General features: G+C 41.8%; 2 protein-coding genes across 7 annotated transcripts; one reads left to right on the forward strand and one right to left on the reverse strand.

Moving 5' to 3' along the window:
- Positions 1 to 92: 92 nt before the first annotated feature.
- On the reverse strand, positions 93 to 16501 carry Pfdn2 (prefoldin subunit 2). The gene is made up of 4 exons (XM_046428954.2): positions 16370 to 16501; positions 1147 to 1235; positions 911 to 1034; positions 93 to 391 (listed from the first exon to the last, which is right to left on the reverse strand). Exons 1-4 carry the CDS (start codon positions 16442 to 16444, stop codon positions 215 to 217), a joined length of 465 nt encoding a protein of 154 aa, XP_046284910.1. The 5' UTR covers positions 16445 to 16501; the 3' UTR covers positions 93 to 214.
- Nit1 (nitrilase 1) lies at positions 16473 to 20283 on the forward strand. Of its 6 annotated transcripts, none has more exons than XM_046428944.2 (7): positions 16473 to 16559; positions 17428 to 17523; positions 17892 to 18146; positions 18257 to 18360; positions 18519 to 18652; positions 18811 to 18936; positions 19701 to 20283. In XM_046428944.2, exons 3-7 carry the CDS (start codon positions 17902 to 17904, stop codon positions 19965 to 19967), a joined length of 876 nt encoding a protein of 291 aa, XP_046284900.1. In that variant the 5' UTR covers positions 16473 to 16559; positions 17428 to 17523; positions 17892 to 17901; the 3' UTR covers positions 19968 to 20283. The 6 variants fall into 6 exon arrangements, with proteins under 6 accessions (XP_046284900.1, XP_046284896.1, XP_046284898.1 ...); XM_046428940.1 differs by having other exon boundaries at positions 16500 to 16593; XM_046428942.2 differs by having other exon boundaries at positions 16519 to 16714.
- The last annotated feature ends 89 nt before the right edge of the window (positions 20284 to 20372 follow it).

A 20372-nucleotide genomic window follows, 5' to 3' on the forward strand; every position in this document is an offset into this window, starting at 1 on the left:
ATGGAAACAAAACTCACAAATCATACACTGTCCCTTGCCCTTAAGCAATTTCCACCCCTAATTGGGAGAAAGTTCCAAGCTACAGCTAAGCATTCTGACCAAAACATTTAATTAACAAAAAAAAAAAATATTACAATAGCAGAGAAAATAATAATAACAATAAAGAGATCAGAAGTGGGAGTCAGGGTAGAAAAAAATGCAGAGGTCTTGTTCCCTAGGAGACCAACACTCCAGCTGAGCTGGTCTTGGCCCCAGCCCCTTCTGAGTTCTCCTTGGCTGCTGGTTTCTCATCTTCCCCCATGAGACGAATGTTGTGCTTTTCCCGGAATTCATTCAGTTCTTTTCCTTTTGCCTGAAGTTGCTGTGTCAGTGTCTCAATGATTTTCTGTATCTACAGGGCAAACAACAAGAAGTACATCAGAATTTTAGGTCTCCCTTTGCCATATCTGGAATGAACTATAGTTAAAGGAAGTGAAAGACACTTCTAACCTCATCTTTAACCGAGTGTTAATAGTGGAAGCCAGACAGTAAAGTGACCCCTTCTCAAACACAGTGGTTTACAGACTTTAATATACATAAGAATCACCTGAGCTGCTTGTTTTTAAAATGTCACAGCATCCCCAAGGCTCTGATTCAGAGGGTCCTGAAAGTTCCATTTTAAACTAGTTGTTCAGATGATTTTGATAAAAGTGTCCATAAAGAAACAATCCTCTAATCCCCCATCCAATTCAACCACATGAAAGAGCCCACGGAAAGGGTAATTGAAGCCAGCAACTCTTCTTGTCTAAGGATTTAGTCTTCAATATGATTTTCTTTGCAGACTTTCTGCCACCATCTTCCCTAAATCCCTAGGCTCCCTTCTTCTTTACCCCTTTGTTGCCCAACCTACTACGTAAGGACTCCTGCTCACCTGTTCCTTGTTATTCTCCAAAGCAGGCAGCACCTCTTTGACAGTCCGCTCCACCAGGACGCCTCCAACCATGCGGTAGCACTTACGGGTTTCATCTACTTCTTTCAGTGTATCAATCACTAGGCTGGGAAGAGGACAAGGCAGGACCTCAGAATTCAGACCCACACTACTGCAACCCTCCCTCACAAGATGGCCCATTCAATTTTCTATTATTTGCTTCTCCCTGATTTTTTCACCTGTGCTCATTCAACTCCATCTCCAGCTCAGCTGCTTTGGATGCCAGACCTCTCTGTTCCTGCCGAAGGCGGTTGAAGCCAGCAATTACCTAAGGTGTGTGAGAAAGAGATGAGAGGGGAGACAGTAGAAATGGTAGATAGTAAAAACAGCACATAGGGTGACAGGTTTTACACAGGTGTTATAGTGGATACCTATCTTGAAAAAGGAGTGGAACAAAAGTTTGCAATCTCCTTTAATCTGTCTGGAATTCCATTCCATTACACACTTTCTGAGAGCTGACCATGTGTGAGGTATTTGCTAGGGAACAGATTTGTACTTTGGCTTCTTGTAGTTTTTAGTTTGGTGCAGAAGACATTTATAACATAGGACTGGGGGCTGGGGATGTAGCTCAGTGGTAGAGCACTTGCCTGGGTGACAAAAATAGGGATGGAGAGGTACTGGAGTACTTTCTGAAAGTCTAGACTTACTTGCAGGTAAAGAAGGCTATCAGAAAGGGCTTTTTTTTTTTTTTTTTTGGTACTGGGGAATGAACTCAGGGGCACTTATTAACCACTGAACCACATCCCCAGCCCCCCCCCTTTTTTAAAATTTATTTATTAGGTTTTTTTTTTGGTGGACACATCTTTATTTTTTTATTTTTATGTGGTGCTGAGGATCGAACCCAGCGCCTCGCACATGCCAGGCAAGCAAGCTACCGCTTAAGCCATATCCCCAGCCCCCAGCCCCTTTTTGGCATTTTATTTAGAGACAGGGTTTCACCGAGTTGCTTAAAACCTCGCCAAATTGCCGAGGCTGGTTTCAGAACTCACAACCCTCCTATCTCAGCCTCCTGAGCCAGGATTACAGGCATGCAACACCATGCCTGTCTGGAAAGGGCCTTTTAATGAGTAGCTCAGGAACTGGGAGCAGTAGCACACACCTGTAATTCCAGCAGCTCAGGAGGCTGAGGCATGAGGACTGCATGTTTGAAGCCAGCCTCAGCAATTTAATGAGACTTTAAGCACCCTAGTGAGACCCTATCTCCAAAAAAAAAAAAAAAAAAAAAAAAGGAAGGGGGTTGGGGATGTGGCTCAGTAGTTAAGCACTCAGTGGTTTAATCCCTGGTACAAAAAAAAGCGTGTGTGTGGGTAGCTTGGGGATGGGGGGTATGCCTCAGTGGTAGAAGGCATACTTACCAAGGTGCAAGTCCTACTTGGGTACACACAATAGTCCATCCTTTGTTGTATTTAATAACATATATCCCAAAAGTGGGCCATTTGATGTTAGGAGAACATCCAGAATCTGATTAAGTCATGGTATCTTCTTAGAGGAAATTTTTCTGTCTCTTTCTTTAAGGAATATTTTTAAGGAATTCCTCCTCCTTAATTTGGTGGGGTTCTTGTGAGACAATAATCACAGGATTCTTGCCCCTTGCCACACACTGTAGAGATATCTGAATTCTGGGCAGAGACAAGTACAAAAGGTAACTGAAGCTAAGGGGCCTAAAGGCTCTAGAGAGATGACCCTCTGATCCTATTCCTGGGTTCCCCAACGCTGCCCACAATCTTGAACTTTGGTCAGTATTTAGCCTTTCCTTTTACTGTGTTCAATTCTGTGAGCTACCCTCCATTCTTCAAAAACATTCCTTTAAAACACAAACACAGAATTAGGCCAGAATTCATTTTTGTAGCCTATAAAACTGATACAGACTTCCTGAGAATGTCTCAACTGAAACTCAAGGATGAGAAACTGGAGACAGCAAAAAAGAAAACAAACAAACAAAAAAAAAAAAAAAAAAAAAAAAAAACCAAGAATTAACATATGTAAATGCCCAGGGAAGTGATTTTTACCTGTTCCTAGTTCCCCCAGAAAATGAACAGAGAAAAAGAAAACTATGAAAATTAGACTGGGTACTAAGACCAACACCACCATCGCTTCCAGTATAGGGGTCTATGACTGTGTCTGGAATGAAATACCAGACGCAAAGTAAGAGATGCAATATGGAAAGAAAATGGGAGGAAAAAAGAAGAAGAAAAACATGTGGCTCAGATATAGGTTTCAAGTTCTGTCTCTGCCAATCTCTGCCAATCACCACCACCACCACCACCACCACCACCACCACCACCACCACCACCTAGTACTGGGAATTAAACCCAGGGGTGCTCTACCACTGAGCTATACCCCAACCCTTTTTATTTTGAGGTAGGGTCTTGTTAAGTTGCTCAGGAGGCCTGGAACTTTAAATACTCCTGCCCCAGCCTCTCAAGTTGCTGCGATTACAAGCATGCACCACCATGCCTAGTTTTGCCTCTGTAAAACATTGGTAAACATTTAATTCTATGATTCCCAGTGTTGGCTATGTTAGAACCCTCTGGAGAGCATTTTAAAAACATGGAACACTGGAGTCTCAGAACAACCAGTGAGGGTAAAGCCCAAGCCTTAGTATTCTTAGTATTTCCCAAATATTTAATGGGCAACTAGAACTAAGAACCAAGCTGGATTAACCTCTTTGAGCCTCTGTTCTTACCTGGAAAATGGTTGTTGAACCATGTAAACTAATAGGTGTGAAAAAGTTTTTGTAAGCAATACATTAACTACTATTATGGCTTTCTCACCAAATCCAGAAGTGAATGGAAGCCCTTAAACCCATCCATTCAAATCACTGTCAAATCTCTTATATCCATTAAAATCTCCAGTGTCATTGCCATATTTGCCTTTTTTTTTTTTTTCTTTTTTTTTTCCCTTTACAGCACTAGGGACTGAACTCAGAGTGGCTAGCACTGACCTATATCCTGAGCCTTTTTATTTTTTGAGACAGAGTTTCACTAAATTGCTAAGGCTGGCCTTGAACTTGTTGTAATCTTTCTGCCTCAGCCTGTGGAGTTGCTGGGATTACAGCAGTGTGCCACCACAACTGGCAAACCTTGCCTCTTTACTGGGGTTCCTTATCTCTAACTCTGTATTGTGGTAATTTACATGTACACAATTTTCTGCAGGACATGGATTTCTTATTTTTTTAAGGGCTATATAACATTTACATCCAACTGATGTATTTTTAAAATATATTTTTAGTTGTCAATGGATCTTTATTTTTTAATTTGTTTATATATGGTGCTGAGAATCCAACCCAGTGCCTCACACATGCTAGGCAAGCACTCTACCACTGAGTCACAACCCCAGCCCCAATTGATGTATTGTTCTTTTTTTAAAATATTATCTTATTTCCTCTTTTTTTAAAAAAATTTTTAGTTGTCAATAGACCTTTATTTTATTTATTTATATGGGGTGCTGAAAATCGAACCCAGTGCCTCACACGTGCCAGGCAAGCACTCTACCACTGAGCCACAACCCCAGCCCCTCGATTGATGTATTTTTCAAAACTGCTTTTTTCCTAGGGAACAGATTTGTACTTTGTGTTGAGACATTTAGATTGTTTCCATTTTTCCTATAATAAATAACACTAGGGTTAAATATCTTTGAACCAACACTACAAAAGTTTTACAGTCATTTTGCTTGAATCACATTCTTAAAAGTGAAATTAATGAGTCAAAAAATTGTTAACATTTTTACAGCTTTAATTTTTAGAAAGGGATCTCTTTTTTTTAATTTTTAGTTGTAAATGGACACAATATCTTATTTGATTTACTTATTTTTATGTGGTGCTGAGGATCAAACCCAGGGCCTCACACATGTTAGGCAAGTGCTCTACCACTGAGCCACAACCCCAGTCCCAAAAGGGATCTTTTAACTCCAAAAACCTTGGAATCATCCTCGACTCACTATCCACATCCAATTCACCTGTAAATTACATCTATCTGCTAACTACCTCAAACCCATCCTCTTCTCCAACACCTGTACTACTACTGTAGCCTCTTGAGTTCTACACTGTCTCCAGATTTGCTCCCTTCAACACATTCTCCATACTGTGGCAAAATTGACCTAAAATATAAATCTAACTACATTCCTCCTTTGCCTAAAACCTTCAACAGTTTCTGGAGCTAAAGGGATAAAATCCAAACTCCTCAACATGGTGAACAAGCCCCATGAGGACCTGCTTATTACCTCTCCCCATCAGTCCTTCCCTCCCTTAACTAAGCACCGTTACTGTCTTAAAGCAGCAGTTTCCCTAATCATTTCCCTTCAGGCATTCATTTAGAATCTTCACCATACCTGTTGTAATTTTCTGAACTTCTCCTTCCTTATTTCTCTGCCTAAGTCTAATTTTCTCTTCAGGTTTCAACTCAAAATCTCTTAGAAAGCATTTCTGGTCATCCTCATTCCTATGAGAACAACTTCTATATGCACACATATAAATATATATATATATATATTCCTTCCTTAAATTTTTGATAAGAAATCTTCTCTATTTATATTGTTATTTTCTACCATTCCATTGTTTGTTATCTTCTTTGACATTTCAAATATACAAATGAAACATTTTTAAATACCATCTTTTCTATAGTCCTACAATAATCTGCCTTCTGTAATTTGGACAGAAAAGGAACACCAATCATGTGCCAGATACTATCCTAGACTTTTTCATCTCATTTAATTCTAAAAACCAAAAGCAGGGTTGGAAGTGCAGTTCAGTGGCAAAGCACTTGCCTAGCAAACATCAGGCCATGGGTTTGATTCCTAGCATTGTCCCCTCTCCAAATGATTGTTAAGGCATGTGCTTTCAATTTATAAGTCAAGAGACCAAGGCTGATGGGATATGGAGAAGTGGTTAAAACAACACAGTGAACTACAGAACTGGGACTTTTACGTAGGTTTGTCTAAGAATCCATTTTTAATTAATATATCATTCCTGGATTGCCATATATTAATCTCTTACAAAATTACTTCCATTTGATTTATGTCCCTTTTTTGTTTTTTTTTCTCTGTTTTTACTTAATACCATATACTTTTTCGTTGTTGTCATTTTGCAGCACTGAAGCAGGGTCTTGCTAAGTTGCCAAGGCTGGCCTCAAACTTGTGATACTCCTGCCTCAGCCTTCCACGTAGTTGGAATTACAGGCATGTGCCAAAACACCCAGCTAATACCATACAGTTTTTGATAAATTCAGGAAAAAACCTACAAAATCTACCTTTTCCCCAAAGGGTCCTTAGGTAGTCTTCTTTTTTAAATATTTTTAGTTGTAGATGGACACAATACCTTTATTTAATTTTTTTATGTGGTGCTAGGGATAAACCCAGTGCCTCCTGTATGCTAGGCAAGCGCTCTACCACTGAGCCACAACCTCAGCCCCCAGGTTGTCTTTCTTACATGACATTTTCTCTTAATGAGTTCAATGGAAGAACAGGATAAAGAAAATTATGACTGAATATATCTGGAAAAGCATTTTCCAGGATTTTGCTCCACTAACCACCTTTTTTTCAGTGTAGTGCCCCCCTTTTATGACAAATGTATCAACTCTCTGTGGAAGAAAACTTTTTAGACCTTACTATGTCAATTAATGGTACTCATACCTTCCTTCCTTCTCTTCATTAAACAAAAGAAAAGAAAAAATTTCAGGGGTGGAGGTTGGATTCTGGAGATTTAACCCAGTGGCACTTTACCAATATGCTACATCCCCAGTCCTTTTTCTTTTTTATTTTGAGATAGGGTCTCAATAAGTTTCTGAGGCTGGCCTTGAACTTGTGATCCTCCTGTTTAGCCTCCAGAGTTGCTAGGATTACTAGAATTACAGGTGTGAGCCATTACTCCTGACTTCAGTTAGTATTCTTTTTCCATTTTTCCCCCCTTTAACAGTACTGGGGATTGAACACAGAGGCTCCCACAAATTAAGCAAGTACTCAACCTGAGCTACAGAAGGAGTTTGTAGATCAGACAGAAAAGCCTCCAAAGTCTAACCATGAGCAGATTACTTCTTTTCTAAATTTGTTTCTTCACAAATAAAATAGAGATTACATCTGTCTCATAGAATGTTGTGAGAATTAAAATAATTATCAAGGACTTAATATCCAGCATATAACAAATTGTCAACAAATAGCCACTATTATTACTACCATCTCCATTTAAATGTAGCACAATATCTTAAGTTCAGGTTGTTCAAAGCTGAACTGATAATCTTTTGCCCCATTTTAAACTATTTCTCTTCTTGTCTCCCCCATTTCTACTAATGACACCACCCTGTTTTCATCTTTGATCACACCCTGATGCCAGTATTATGGTTTTGATCTGAAATGTTCCTCCAGAGTTCATTGAACATACTGTATAATCCTAAGATCCCTTTCAAAAAATTAAAGCTGTAAAAATGTTAACAATTTTTTGACTCATTAATTTCACTTTGGAGAATGTGATTCAAGCAAAATGACTGTAAATTGATTAAACCAGTACCTGTGTGCCCCAAAGCAGCAGGGTTCAGAGGTGGGGCCTCAGGAGGTGATTAGATCATGAGGGCTCTGACCTAATCAATGGATTACTGATGAATTCACAGCTAAATGGGCTCTTGGGAGGAAGTGGGAACTTTAGGAGGTAGGGTATAACTGGAGGCAGCAGGTCACTTGGGGTATGCCCTTGAAGGGTGTATTTTGTCCCTGGTGTGTATGTTTCTCTCTCTGCTTCCCACACACTCCCTGCCATGATGTTCTGCCTTACCACATGTCCAAAACCACAAAGCCAAGTGATCATGGACTAAAACCTCAGATCTGTAAGCCTAAATAAATCTTTCTTCTTTTTAAATTATTTATTTCAGGTATTTTTGCCTCACCAACAGAAAGCCAAGTAACAGTCATAAACTGCCAAACTTATTACACTTACCTTAGCAATTTCACTTAGGCTCTTTGACATCACCCTAGTTTAGACTTCTATTCCAATCTGAACTACTGCAATATTCTTCTAAAGGATCTCCTTATTTTTGGACTCTCCAAATCCATTCTACACACCACTGATAATTCAATCTTCCTAATACTTGGATGACATAGAAAAATATTCAAGATAAATCATTAAGCCTAAAACAGATTAGAAAACGGTACATACTGTATAATCCTAATTTTATAAATAAAACATGTAAATATGTAAAAAACATATGCCCTCCTGTTATGTTTAAATATGTTTTTACCCTCCAAAACTCATGCTGAACTTTGCCATTGTAGCAGTATTGGGAGGTGAGAGTTTTAAGAAGTGATTGGGTAGTCAAATGAGACTAATGCCTTTCTTGCAAGAACAAGTTAATCTTTTTCATCTTTTATAATAACCTGACAGCAGGTTATTGTGGGAGACCAACCTTACACGTGACTGAGTCACACTCCCCAGCTGGGTGCTGAGGCACTCAGTTGCAGAAATGTGGCAGAGCTTTCCCCATCCTTCTTGGGTCGGAGGGTTGTGTCTTGTGCATGGGTGTCTTGCTACAGCCCCATGGGTGAAGCTACACTCACCTGTTCCTTTGTAATATAACCCCTTGCCCAGTTTAGGATAGAATCTTCCATGGAGGTGCCTTGTGTGTGTCCCCTTCTCTTACTGGGCCCTTGGGTGTGGCCTACCCAGGTGTCAGTCAACCTGCTGACAGTGGACATCATGAAGATAGACTCAGCCCCCTGAAACCTGACCCCTTGCCTCATTTGAATAGCTTCTCCTCAAGAAAAGGGGTCAGCACATGCTCTTGCTCTCTTTCTGTGGACCCTTAAGGTCAGAGGAGCAGTCACAGTGATCCCAAAGAAAAGGGTATTTGTGTCTCTTGTGTGGTTATTTCGTGCAGCCCAGTTAGCCCAATTCTACTGGAGTGACCCCTGAGCCTTTTACTCACAAGAACAGAAACCCGGCAGGTTATTATAAAATCAGGCTGCCCTCATGTTTTCTCTTTTCATGCTTCCCTTTCCTGTCACCATCCACCCTGCTATGACACCCTTGCCAAATGCCTCTACTATTGGTTTGGATAAATCCAAACTTAAGCCAAAATAAATATCTTTCTTTTATAAATTACTCATTATCAAGTATTCTGTTATAGCAACAGAAAACACAGTGAGACCAAAATGGCACAGAGACAGGGGGTGCTGTAATAATAATACCTAAAAATGTTGAAGTGGCTTTGAAACTAGGGAATAGCTGGTGGTACTGGGGATTGAACCAGTGCCTGTGTGCATTAGGCAAGCACTCTACCAAGTGGGCTATATCCCCAGACCCCAAAGCTAGAAGTTTTAAAGTGAATGTTATATGAAATAAGCCTGGATATCAAACACCAGAGTATTAAGGGCAATTCTGGTGGGGTTAAGAAGACAAGATGCATAGAGAAACCTGGACTACTTAAAGAGTACTTAAGTAATTGTGTCCAGAATACTGGTAGAAATATAGACAGCAAAGCCCATTCTGATACAGTCCCAGAGAGAAATGAGGAATATCCTACTAGGAACTGGAATAAGGGCCAACCTTATTATAAATTAGCAAAGAACTTGGCTGCAATGTATCCATGCCCTAGGACTTGCTGGAAAGTAAAACTTACTCATGATGAACTAGGATTCCTGAATAAATAGCTAAGCAGCAAAACATTCAGACTGTTACATAGCTACTTTTTAAAATTTGTAGTTGGACACAATACCTTTATTTTATTTATTTTTATGTAGTCCTGAGGAACGAACCCAGTGCCTCACATGTGCTAGGGAAGAGCTCTACCACTCAGCCATAACCCCAGCCCCTACATAGCTACTTTTAACTGCATGCAGAGGTTTGAGAGGAAAGCAATAACCTACAGGCAGAATTATAATTAAAGGGGAAGCACAGTGTAAAAATTTAGAAAATTCAGCCTGGCTATGCACAGAGTGAAAAAAAAAAAACACATGCAGGGGCTGGGGTTGTGGCTCAGCAGTAGAGCGCTTGCCTAACATGTGCGAGGTCCTGGGTTCAATCCTCAGCACCACATAAAAATAAGTAAATAAAAATAAAGGTATTGTGTCCAACTTAAAAAAAAAAAGATTAAAAAAACAAACAAACAACAACAACAACAACAAAAAAAAACACATGCAAAAGTGTGGCCACTCAACCAGGTATGGTGGCACACCTGTAATCCCTGCAGTCAGAAGGTGGAGGCAGGAGGATGATGAGTTCAAAGCCAGCCTCAAAAATTTAGTGAGGCACTAAGCAACTCAGTGACACCCTATCTCTAGTGGCTCAGTGCCTCTGAGTTCAATCCTAGGTACCCCCTCCCCCACAAAAGTGTGGCCATTCAATCAGTTGCTAAAGAAATTAGCACACCTAGAAGACAGCCAGATGGTGTTCTTCAGACAATGGCAATAAGGCTCTGAAGGCATTTCAGAGCTCTCCCCTGACAGGCTCTGAATGTTAGGGTCCTGAAGGAGAAAGTTTGAGATCACTGCCCTGTACTACTACCTCAGGCCTCTGCTCTCCACATCGCAGCATGTTTCAACCCTGGCTCAAGAAGCTTCAGGTGCAGTTTGTACTGCATCTCCAGAGGGCAGATGCGGTAAGCCTTGGCAGCACCCATGTTATAGTAACTCTGTATGTATGTAGAATGAAAGAGCTGTGGAAGCATGGGCTTCTTCCACCTAATTGCAAAGGGCGCAGTGGACAGTCAGGGGCGCCCCAACAGAAACCCGCTTCAAGGGCAGAGTTGCCAGAGAAAAACTTCTTGGGCAATGCTTAGTGAAGTTGTGGAAGCAGCCAGGACCCCCAAACAGTCAATGTGCAGAGTCCGCCTGGGAAAACTGCAGACACCAATGAGCATCTCCAACCCAAGAAAGCTGAACCATGGACAAGTAAGTCATGGAGGCAAAGCTTCCTGACACTTTCTACCCTTGCCCTCTACCTCCCCAGCATTTAAAGAAGTTGAAAAAATATTATGGAATCTTAAAGACTTAATGTCTGCCCTCTTGGATTTCTGATTTGCTTGAGGCCTGCTACCCCTTCCTTCTGGCCTATTTCTCCATTTTGGAATGGGAACATCTACCCTATACCTGTCTTACCATTGTATTTTGGAAGTAAACAGCTTGTTTTCATCTCATAGGTTCTCAAATGAGATTCTGAACTTTTGAGTTGGTGATGGAACAAGTTAAGACCACTGGAATAGAAAAACTGCATTTTAATTTTTATTGAAGGTACTAGGGAGTGAATCCAAAACTGTTTCACCACTGAGCTATATCCCCAGCCTTTTTAAATTTTTAGTTTGAGATCTTGCTAAGTTGCTAAAGCTGGTCTCCAATGGTGATCCTCCTGCCTCAACCTCCAGAGCTGCTGGAATTATAGGTGTGTTGTAAAGAAAGTTCACACACACATATATAGTTCAGGAGGCTGAGGCAGGAAGATCAGAAATCAGAGTCTAGTCTTTGCACATTAGTGAGACACTGTCTCAATATAAAATATAAAAAGGGCTGAGGGTTTAGCTAATAGTAAAGCTGCCACAGGTTCAATCCCCCAATACATCCCCCAACCAAAAACACACACAAAAGCAGTCATGAATTTCAGGAAGCCAGGGGTAGAATACTATGTTTTGTTTTATACAACTGGGGAATTTCCAAACACACACACAAAAGCAGTCATGATGGGGCTGGGGATGTGGCTCGAGCGGTAGCTCGCTCGCCTGGCATGCGTGCAGCCTGGGTTCGATCCTCAGCACCACATACAAAGATGGTGTGTCTGCCGAAAACTAAAAAAAAATAAATAAAAAATTTTAAAAAAAGATTACAGATCAGGGCTGAGAATATACCTTAGTCAGCAGAGTCCTTATTTTAAAAAAAAAAAAAAAAAAAAGCAGTCATGAATTTCAGGGAGCCAAGGGTGAAATGCTATAGTTTGAATGGCTTGTCCCCTCTGAAACTTATGTGAATGCAGAGGCACTCAACCTCTGAGCCACATCCCCAGCCCTGTTTTGTTTTATTTAGAGACAGGGTCTCACCGAATTGAATTGCTCAAACCTGTGATCCTTCTGTGACAGAGTTTTTAAAAGGTAACCAGCGGGGCATGGTAGCGCACACCTGTAATCCCAGTGACTCAGGAGGCTGAGACACATTCAAGGCCAGCCTCAACAACTTGGCAAGGTCCTAAGCAACTCACCAATACCCTATCTCAAATAAGAAGTAAAAAGGGCTGGGAATGTGGATCAGTGGTAAAGTGCCCCTAGGAAGCGTAAATTAAAAAATAAAAGGTATCTAGATCATCATGCCTTTCTTGTAGGAATGGATTATGACAGCTGGTTGTTAATATAATAAAGACTACCCTTCGTTCTATCTCCTTTCTGCAAGTGCTCACTTGCCCTTTAACCTTCTGTCATAATACACATACCAGATGCACTGCTATAGCCATGAAATTCCCAGCCTCCAAAACCTTAAACCAAAATAAATCTCTTTTCTTTATAAATTACCCAGTCTCTGGTATTGTTGTGACGATAAAAAATGGACCGAGACACACCCCTTTTAGTCCACACATATATACAAAAGCACAAAGGAAGTGGGCAAACTTCTGAAAGCATATACTCCAAAATGGTAAGATAGTTACTTCTGGATAATAGGATTATGGGTAATTTGTTTCTTAGTATGTACCTTTTCCTGTGTTTTCTACAATAAAAATGTTTTGTTTTATACAACTGGGGAAAATTGATATTACAATGTAAATCCTTCTGTGACTCCCTCATTGTTTACATTAAAAATGCCTCAAATTTGTTACCATGCAGAAATGACCTCTATGGCCTTATTTAACTTGCTTTAAAAGCATCTTCATAACATACTAAATGACCTAGCTAGACTCATCAGTCACTAATTTCGTATCAGTGTGTGCTTTCTTCAGTTCTCCTCTTCCTACTACATTCTCTATTTCATCATCACCTGTTCAAATCCATCAATCCAGCTGGGTGGTGCCACATGCCCACAATCCCAACAGGATGATCACAAGTTCAAAGCCAGCCTCAGCAACTTAGTGAGACACTGTCTCTACATAAAATACAAAAAAGGCCTGGGGATGTGAAGTGGTTAGTGCCCCTGGGTTCAATCCCTGGTACCAAAAAATAAAATAAAATAAAATCCACCAATCCTTCAGAGATCAGCTGAAGTAGCTCTAATAGAACCATGGTTTAAGTGGGGGAGACATATATATGTATGTGTGTGTGTGTGTGTATGTGTGTATGTGTGTATACTCAAGCCTCTCAATTAAAAGTCCTAGTCTTCCAATTACTTACCTTGGGTAAGTTAACCAAAGCCTCTAAAATTCAAAAGTCTTACTTCAGATGGCATTAATAAATAAGAGAAGATAAAACAAGTGAAGTGCCTTGCATAATATGTTACTTTACTCCACCTTCTTTGTATAGGATATGTGTCTCAAATTTGCAGCACTGATAAAAAAATATATAAACATTTTCACTCAGTGTTCTCTCCAGAACACAAAGGCTAGAGAAATATCCTCAGAACTCCATTATCACTTTTCGTCAATCTCCTTTGAAAAGCTTTTCCACCATCCCTTAAATAACAATTCAACCTTGTTCCACTTTTTCACAGAAAATGATGGTTTTCAATTATAACTGTTACAGTTTAGATATTAGCTGTCCCTCAAAAGCTCATGTGAGACAATGCCAAAAGCTTCTAAAGGTGAAATGATTGGGTTATGAGAGCTTTAACCCAATTAGTGAATTAATTCCCTCATAGTGATTAACTGAGTTGTAACTGAAGGTAGGTAGAGTGTATATGGAAGAGGTGGATCCCTAGGGGAGTTGAGTACCTTTGGGGTATATATATTTTGTATCTGGCAAATGGCACTTTCTGCTTTCTGGTAATGTGTTGAGCCACTTCCCTTCACAAACTCTTTGGCCATGATGTTCAGCATCACCTTGAGCCCTAAGGAATGCAGACAGCTGTTTATAGACTGAGACCTTTGAAACCATGAGCCCCCAAATAAACTTTCCCTCTTTTAAAATTGTTCTTGTCCTTTCTTTTTAGTCACAACAGCAAAAAAGCTGACTAAAACAACCACCATATAAACTCAATCCCTCATCATAACTACAACTTTCTGTTAGTCAAAATTTATACATCCAACTGTCTACTTGAATGATGAAGCACACCTGTAATCCCAAAGACTGTGGAGGCTGAGGCAGGAGGATTAGAAGTTCGAGACCATCTCAGCAACTCAGAGGTCCTAGGCAAGTTAGCAAAACCCTGTCTCAAAAAATAAAAAGCTGGCTGGGGTTGTGGATCAGTGGTAGAGTGCTCGCCTGGTGGTGGTGAGGCACTGGGTTCAATCTTCAGCACCACATAAAAATGAAATAAAGATATTGTGTGTCCACCTACAACTAGAAAATAAATATTAAAAATAAATAAATAAATAAGCAAGCTGGAGAAGTAGCTCAGTGAACCCCTGAGTTCAATCCCCAGTACAAAACAAAACAAACAAAAATAAATAAATAAAATAAAATACAAACTAGGGCTGGGGATGTGGCTCAGTGGTCGAGTGCTGCTGAGTTCAATCCCTGGTACACCTTCCCAACATCCCACTCCCAGCCTAAAAAAAAGACCTAAAACAAATGTGACTTTCTCCCTAAACCTGCTCATTTTCCTTTGGTATCATTACCCACCAAAGACAGAAATTTAAGAAACATTCTATATTTCCTCTTTTATCCCTTTCTCTCCATATTCAAGTCTTGCAGTACCTGCATTCCAAACATGCCCAGCAGTTTCATGCTTCTGTGCTTCTGAACACAATTTATCTCTATTTAGAAAATCTTTCACTTCTTTCTTTGCTTAACTTTTCTCATCATTTAGAATTAAGCTGAAGAAATTTCTTCTCTAAAAAACAAAGCTAACATTTATTAAACACACACTGTACTTAAATCACTGTGCAAAAACTGCATGAATTGTGTTGCCAAATCCTCTAAATACACTGATAAGGAGAGTACCGTTAAATTTTTACAAATAAAGAAGGCTGAGAAATAACTCATGGGAGTTGGTATATAAAAATTAAATAATAAAAATAGAATTTAAATCAAGGTCTATCTGTCCCCCAGTGTATAAGAATGCTCTTATATACCCACTATACCATAGCTTCTTTTTTTTCTACCCACCTACCAAAATCTCATAACCTTGATCAGTTAGGAGTATTTTCTCTAGCTGTTATAAAAAGGCAAGACTTTAGGCACAACACATAAATTCTTATTGTTTGGCTTATCTTTTCTCAAGTCTGTGAGCAACTTAAAGACAAGGTGTGTTTCACTCACCTGTTTCCCTGTAGCCACTGGTGCCTAGGAAATGGTAGGCCCTCAAAAAGTACTAGGTTCCTCCTCACACAAATCCCACAGCACTTTATACTTCTCTTGGAATACTTATCTTCCACCTTGTATTCACATTTTGCACGTCTTATTTACTCCACCAGAGTACAGTCTTTGGTAAGGGCAGTTTTAAAAATCTTTATGGAAATATATTTGCCTTTATTAATTGTTCGACAAAAAGCTAATAAATGAACCTTTAATTAAAATAAATGTCATTTAGCTGTTTTCATTTTTTAAAATATTTTATAGTAGATGAACACAATACCTTATTATTTTTAATTTTTATGTGGCCCTAAGGATCAAACCCAGTGCCTCACACCAGTTAGACAAGCGCTCCACCAACTAAGCCACAACCCCAGCTCTGTTTTCATTTTTATTGTGTAGATTTCTTCCCACTCCGATTAAACACTAGCCCCACTATTGGCAAATCACGAGCCACAAAGGACTTTCTGATTAATTTACCAGACATTCCTACGTTAGGAACTGTGGAAAAATTCAGCAGATTAAAAAAAAAGATTTCTGGCATCTAAAGAAAGTCAATTTAGTACCTGACTCCCACATCAAAACAGTATAGAATACTAGACTGTTCGAGTATGTTAGTCACGTGGCTCTGCGGATTGCCGGCGGTTGTCAACGTGGGTCAACGTGGTTTCAGTGTCATGTAAAAGACTACACCATTAGTCCGTTGATTAACCCTATGAAATTCATTAGGAGCTGCCATGTCCAACTATATCCTATTTAGGGTGCTGAGGAGAGGCATGAAAAACGACAATCTATCTAAACCTGGCATCCTCCCAGATCCTGTATCCCGGGGCTTTCTCCTCTCCCAGACTCATCCAGCACCCCCAGGGGGAGTGGCTCTCACCTACCCACCCGCCTACTCTCTCCCTAGAGATTCGGCTAGCTTCTCCGAGGACCCTCCCCTCTCAGGGTGGTCACGCAAATGTGGGACTAGCATAAAGGCTAGCACCTGCCACAGACCCGCATCTCGCTCATCGACTCCAGACTCGGCCAGGTACCCTCTTTTGCGCTCTCGGCTCCTCACCTGCTCGGCCGACACCGCCCCCTTCCCCGCGCCGCTCCCGCTGCTCTTGCCGGCGCGACCGCTACTCTCCGCCATCTTCGCAGCCTACTGGGTTTCCGGCTTGCGCAGCTCAGCCCACGCCTTGCGTCACGTCCGGTCTAGGAGTTACCGCCCACTCCTCCGGCGCTGCTGGCTACAGGACGTTCTTCGGGTCCGCTCCTGCGTGGTTTTGGCTCTACCTTCATGTAGGGCTTACTCCCAGTGCCGACCGCTGCAGTGAATTCCACCTGCGGTGCTTTAACTTGTGCAACCGAGATTTCTGCCCCGAGGAGAGGCTGGGAAGGACGCGCTAAGTGGAGGGTGGGGGTGCGAGTCGGGGGATCTGATCCTCTGCCCCTTGCCTACCTCCGGGTGGGCAGCGGGGCGCGGGGGTTGGGGGAGGACTAAGGAGGGTGAACTTCCCTTCAGAGGTTCCGGGTGAATGTGCTTTGAGATAGTAAAGCTGTGCATAGTCGAGAACAGAGGTTTGGGAAAACTACAAAAGTTTCCCTTGGAGGGGGGCGGTAACCGGGGATTGAACTCAGGGTCACTCGACCTTAGAGCCACATCCCCATCCCTATTTTGTATTTTATTTAGAGACAGGGTCTTACCGAGTTCCTTAGCGCCATGCTTTTTTTTTTTTTTTTTTTTTTTTTGGCTGAGGCTGGCTTTGAACTCGCGATCCTCCTGCCTCAGCCTCCCCAGCCTCTGGGGATTACAGGCTTGCGCCCGGCTCTGAGATGACTTTTGATCTGCGGAAACGTTTGGCAGAGGAAAAGGGCTTCAGTTTAACGTGAGGTCACTGGAAGTTGAGTTATTCAAGCGCCATCAAAGAACCCTACTCGATCTTCCCACTTTATGAACTCTTTCCATAGCCCGTAATTACTTACAGTAAAAAGTGTTTCTGAAGACATGGGTGATTTTTTTACTGGCAGGGCCCTGATTCACCTTAACAGTATGAAGGGTAGATGCCAGAGAATCCTAGAAATGTATTGCATGAATAAGGGTTGGTGTCCTGATTTTTCACCTTCCTCTCTCAGGCTGGGCTTCATCACCATACGTCATCACCAGCTCCTGTCCCTTCTGCGTCCCGGACTTTGGATATCTCGACTCTCAGGACTTTGTGCCCAGCCCAGGTAACATGTTTTATTATATCCTTACTGCCCGGCACAAAGTAGATGCTCACATTCAGTTTGTTAACTGAATGGTGGGGAGCAGAGGTATCAAGACATCCAAAGCACATTCAACTGGGGAGCTCCCTTATCCCTGGGTTAGTATGCCCTATAAGAGCAGAATCAAAACGAAGTCAGGCCTGTTAGGGTGATGCACATCTGTAACAGCAGTGGCTTGGGAGGCTGAGGATGTGGCTGAGTGGTTAAGTGACCCTTGGTTCAATCCTTGGTACCAAAAAAAGAAAAAAAGGCCTTCCTGCCTCCCCACATAAGTCATTAAACTTGAGTTTCCCCCCTGCTAGGAAATCTAATCCTGTCTGTGCCATTCATAGACCCAGGCCCATGGCCAACTCCTCTTCTTCCTGGGAATTGCCCCTGGTGGCAGTGTGCCAGGTAACATCTACACCAGACAAGCAACAGAACTTCAAAACATGTGCTGAGCTGGTTCGAGAAGCTGCCAGACTGGGTGCTTGTTTGGCTTTCCTGCCTGAGGCATTTGATTACATTGCTCGAGACTCTGCAGAGTCCCTACGCCTGTCTGAGCCTTTGAGTGGGAACCTTCTGGGAGAATACACCCAGCTTGCCAGGTATCGGGAAAGGGGGAGGGAGAGGTAGAATCTTCCATAGACAGTGTTCTTGGATTGCCAGATGTGAGAGTAGGGCCTTGAGAAGAGTTGTCAGTCTCCCCTCCCCCCAGGGAATGTGGAATCTGGCTGTCCTTGGGTGGTTTCCATGAGCGTGGCCAAGACTGGGAGCAGACTCAGAAGATCTACAATTGTCATGTGCTTCTGAACAGCAAGGGTGAGATCTCATAAACCTTTAGCCTGCCTCTTCCCAGGCTCTTCTATCTAAACCCAGATTCTTCAGATTTGTTTGGTACTATCTCCTCCTTGAGAGGAGCAGCTAACTTGGGCTTCTAGAACACCAGCACTGAGAATTTCTTCTCCCTCTTACTCTAGGATCAATAGTGGCCACCTATAGGAAGACACATCTGTGTGATATAGAGATTCCAGGGCAGGAGCCTATGCGGGAAAGCAATTCTACCCTGCCTGGGCCCAGTCTTGAGTCACCTGTCAGCACACCAGCAGGCAAGGTAAGAGTCGTGAGATGGAAGTGGAAGGAGAAAAAAGGGAATAGGAATATATTGAAGTAGCAATGGCATATAGAAACCCCTGAGGAGTGGGGTAATGGAGGTACTACACACTATGACAAAAAGGACAAGGAGGCTAAGTATTCTCTTTTTCATTTCAGATTGGTCTAGCTGTCTGCTATGACATGCGGTTCCCAGAACTCTCTCTGGCATTGGCTCAAGCTGGAGCAGAAATACTCACCTACCCTTCAGCTTTTGGATCTGTTACAGGCCCTGCCCACTGGGAGGTAAGAGGACACCTCTTCAAAACTTTAGGGTTTTTTTTTTTGTTTTTAGTACCAGGGATTGAACCCACAGGTGCTTAACCACTCTGTCACATCCCCAGTCCTTTTTATTTTTTAAGACAGTATCTTACTAAGTTGCTGAGACTGGCTTCAAACCTGCAATGATCTGCCTCAGTCTCCTGAGTTGCTGGGGTTATAGGCATGCACTATTGTCTTGCTAAGTTGACTAGGGCCTTACTAATTTGCTGAGTTTTGAACTTGGGATACTCCTGCTTCAGCCTCCTAAATCCCTGGGATTACAGGTTTGCATCACCACACCTGGCAAGGGCCTTCTTTTAACCTCATTCTCCTTTAGCCTAACTAGTTGAAAGATTTTTCTTCCTATTCCCACTTAGTGGGAAAATTCATTTTTTAGATAGTTCCCTTTCACATTATCATACAGTTAATTTGGTATTGGTAAATCATTGCTAATTAATTATCAGAATGGTTACAATGTGCACAGCCAGTAACACTTGCCTGTAATCCTAACTACTTGGGAGGCTAAGGCAGGAGGATTGCGAGTCTGAGGCCAGTCTCTGCAACTTACAAAACAGGATCCCATCTCAAAATTTTAAAAGGCTGGGGATGTACTCAGTGGTAAAGAATCTGGGGTTCAGTCCCCAGTACCAAAATACAATGGTTTTAATGAGTAGATCAGCCTGTAACATTCATTTCCTATCACTTCCCTAGTAGTTGCTACATGTACTTAACACATATCTCATCCTCAGGTATTGCTTCGGGCCCGTGCCATTGAAACTCAGTGCTACGTTGTAGCAGCTGCACAGTGTGGACGCCATCATGAGAAAAGAGCAAGTTATGGCCACAGCATGGTGGTAGACCCCTGGGGAACAGTGGTGGCCCGTTGCTCTGAAGGGCCAGGACTCTGCCTTGCCCGAATTGACCTCAACTTTCTGCAAAAGTTGCGCCAGCATCTGCCTGTGTTCCAGCATCGTAGGCCTGACCTGTATGGCAATTTGGGTCACCCACAGTCTTAAGTTTTGACTTTCATGAATTCAGACAGGCAGATACATACATACACACACACACACACACACACACCACAGCATTGTGAGGTGATGCTACTGTGATTTGTAAGGAGGATCCAAGCACGGCTTCCTTCACTTGGAGAACCTTGATTCTCAATAGAACACAGAATCAAATTCTTGGTAAAGAAGAAACTTTCACCTGAGCTGAGATTTCATTTTCAGAAAAATGGGATTTTATATAGTCACTGTTTATTTCATGAAAACTGAAATTATGCTGAGGACTGAGCAGCACTGGCATTGAAAAAATAATAATAATCAAAGTCTGGGTCTGGACATCTCCTTTAGGAGCTGGAAGGAGAGGTGGTATTGTACCTACTGGATTAGGCTTGAGTTCTGGACCTCCTGGCTCATTCA

The sequence above is a fragment of the Marmota monax genome, unplaced genomic scaffold, assembly GCF_021218885.2.
Source record: "Marmota monax isolate L192 unplaced genomic scaffold, Marmota_monax_Labrador192_F-V1.1 WCK01_AAM20220418_F8-fsc00145, whole genome shotgun sequence".
In the NCBI taxonomy this organism is placed as follows: Eukaryota; Metazoa; Chordata; class Mammalia; order Rodentia; family Sciuridae; genus Marmota; species Marmota monax.

Bases quoted from the DNA above. Each gene is read 5' to 3' on its own strand.
- Nit1 (XM_046428940.1), top strand. The intron at 18,147-18,256 runs GTATCGGGAAAG...CCCTCCCCCCAG, and splicing joins GAATACACCCAGCTTGCCAG to GGAATGTGGAATCTGGCTGT. The intron at 18,937-19,700 runs GTAAGAGGACAC...TCTCATCCTCAG, and splicing joins CAGGCCCTGCCCACTGGGAG to GTATTGCTTCGGGCCCGTGC.
- Pfdn2 (XM_046428954.2), bottom strand. From the start codon at position 16,444: ATGGCGGAGAGTAGCGGTCGCGCCGGCAAGAGCAGCGGGAGCGGCGCG. The intron at 1,236-16,369 runs GTGAGGAGCCGA...CACACACCTTAG, and splicing joins GGGCGGTGTCGGCCGAGCAG to GTAATTGCTGGCTTCAACCG. The intron at 392-910 runs GTGAGCAGGAGT...TTTGCCCTGTAG, and splicing joins TGGAGAATAACAAGGAACAG to ATACAGAAAATCATTGAGAC.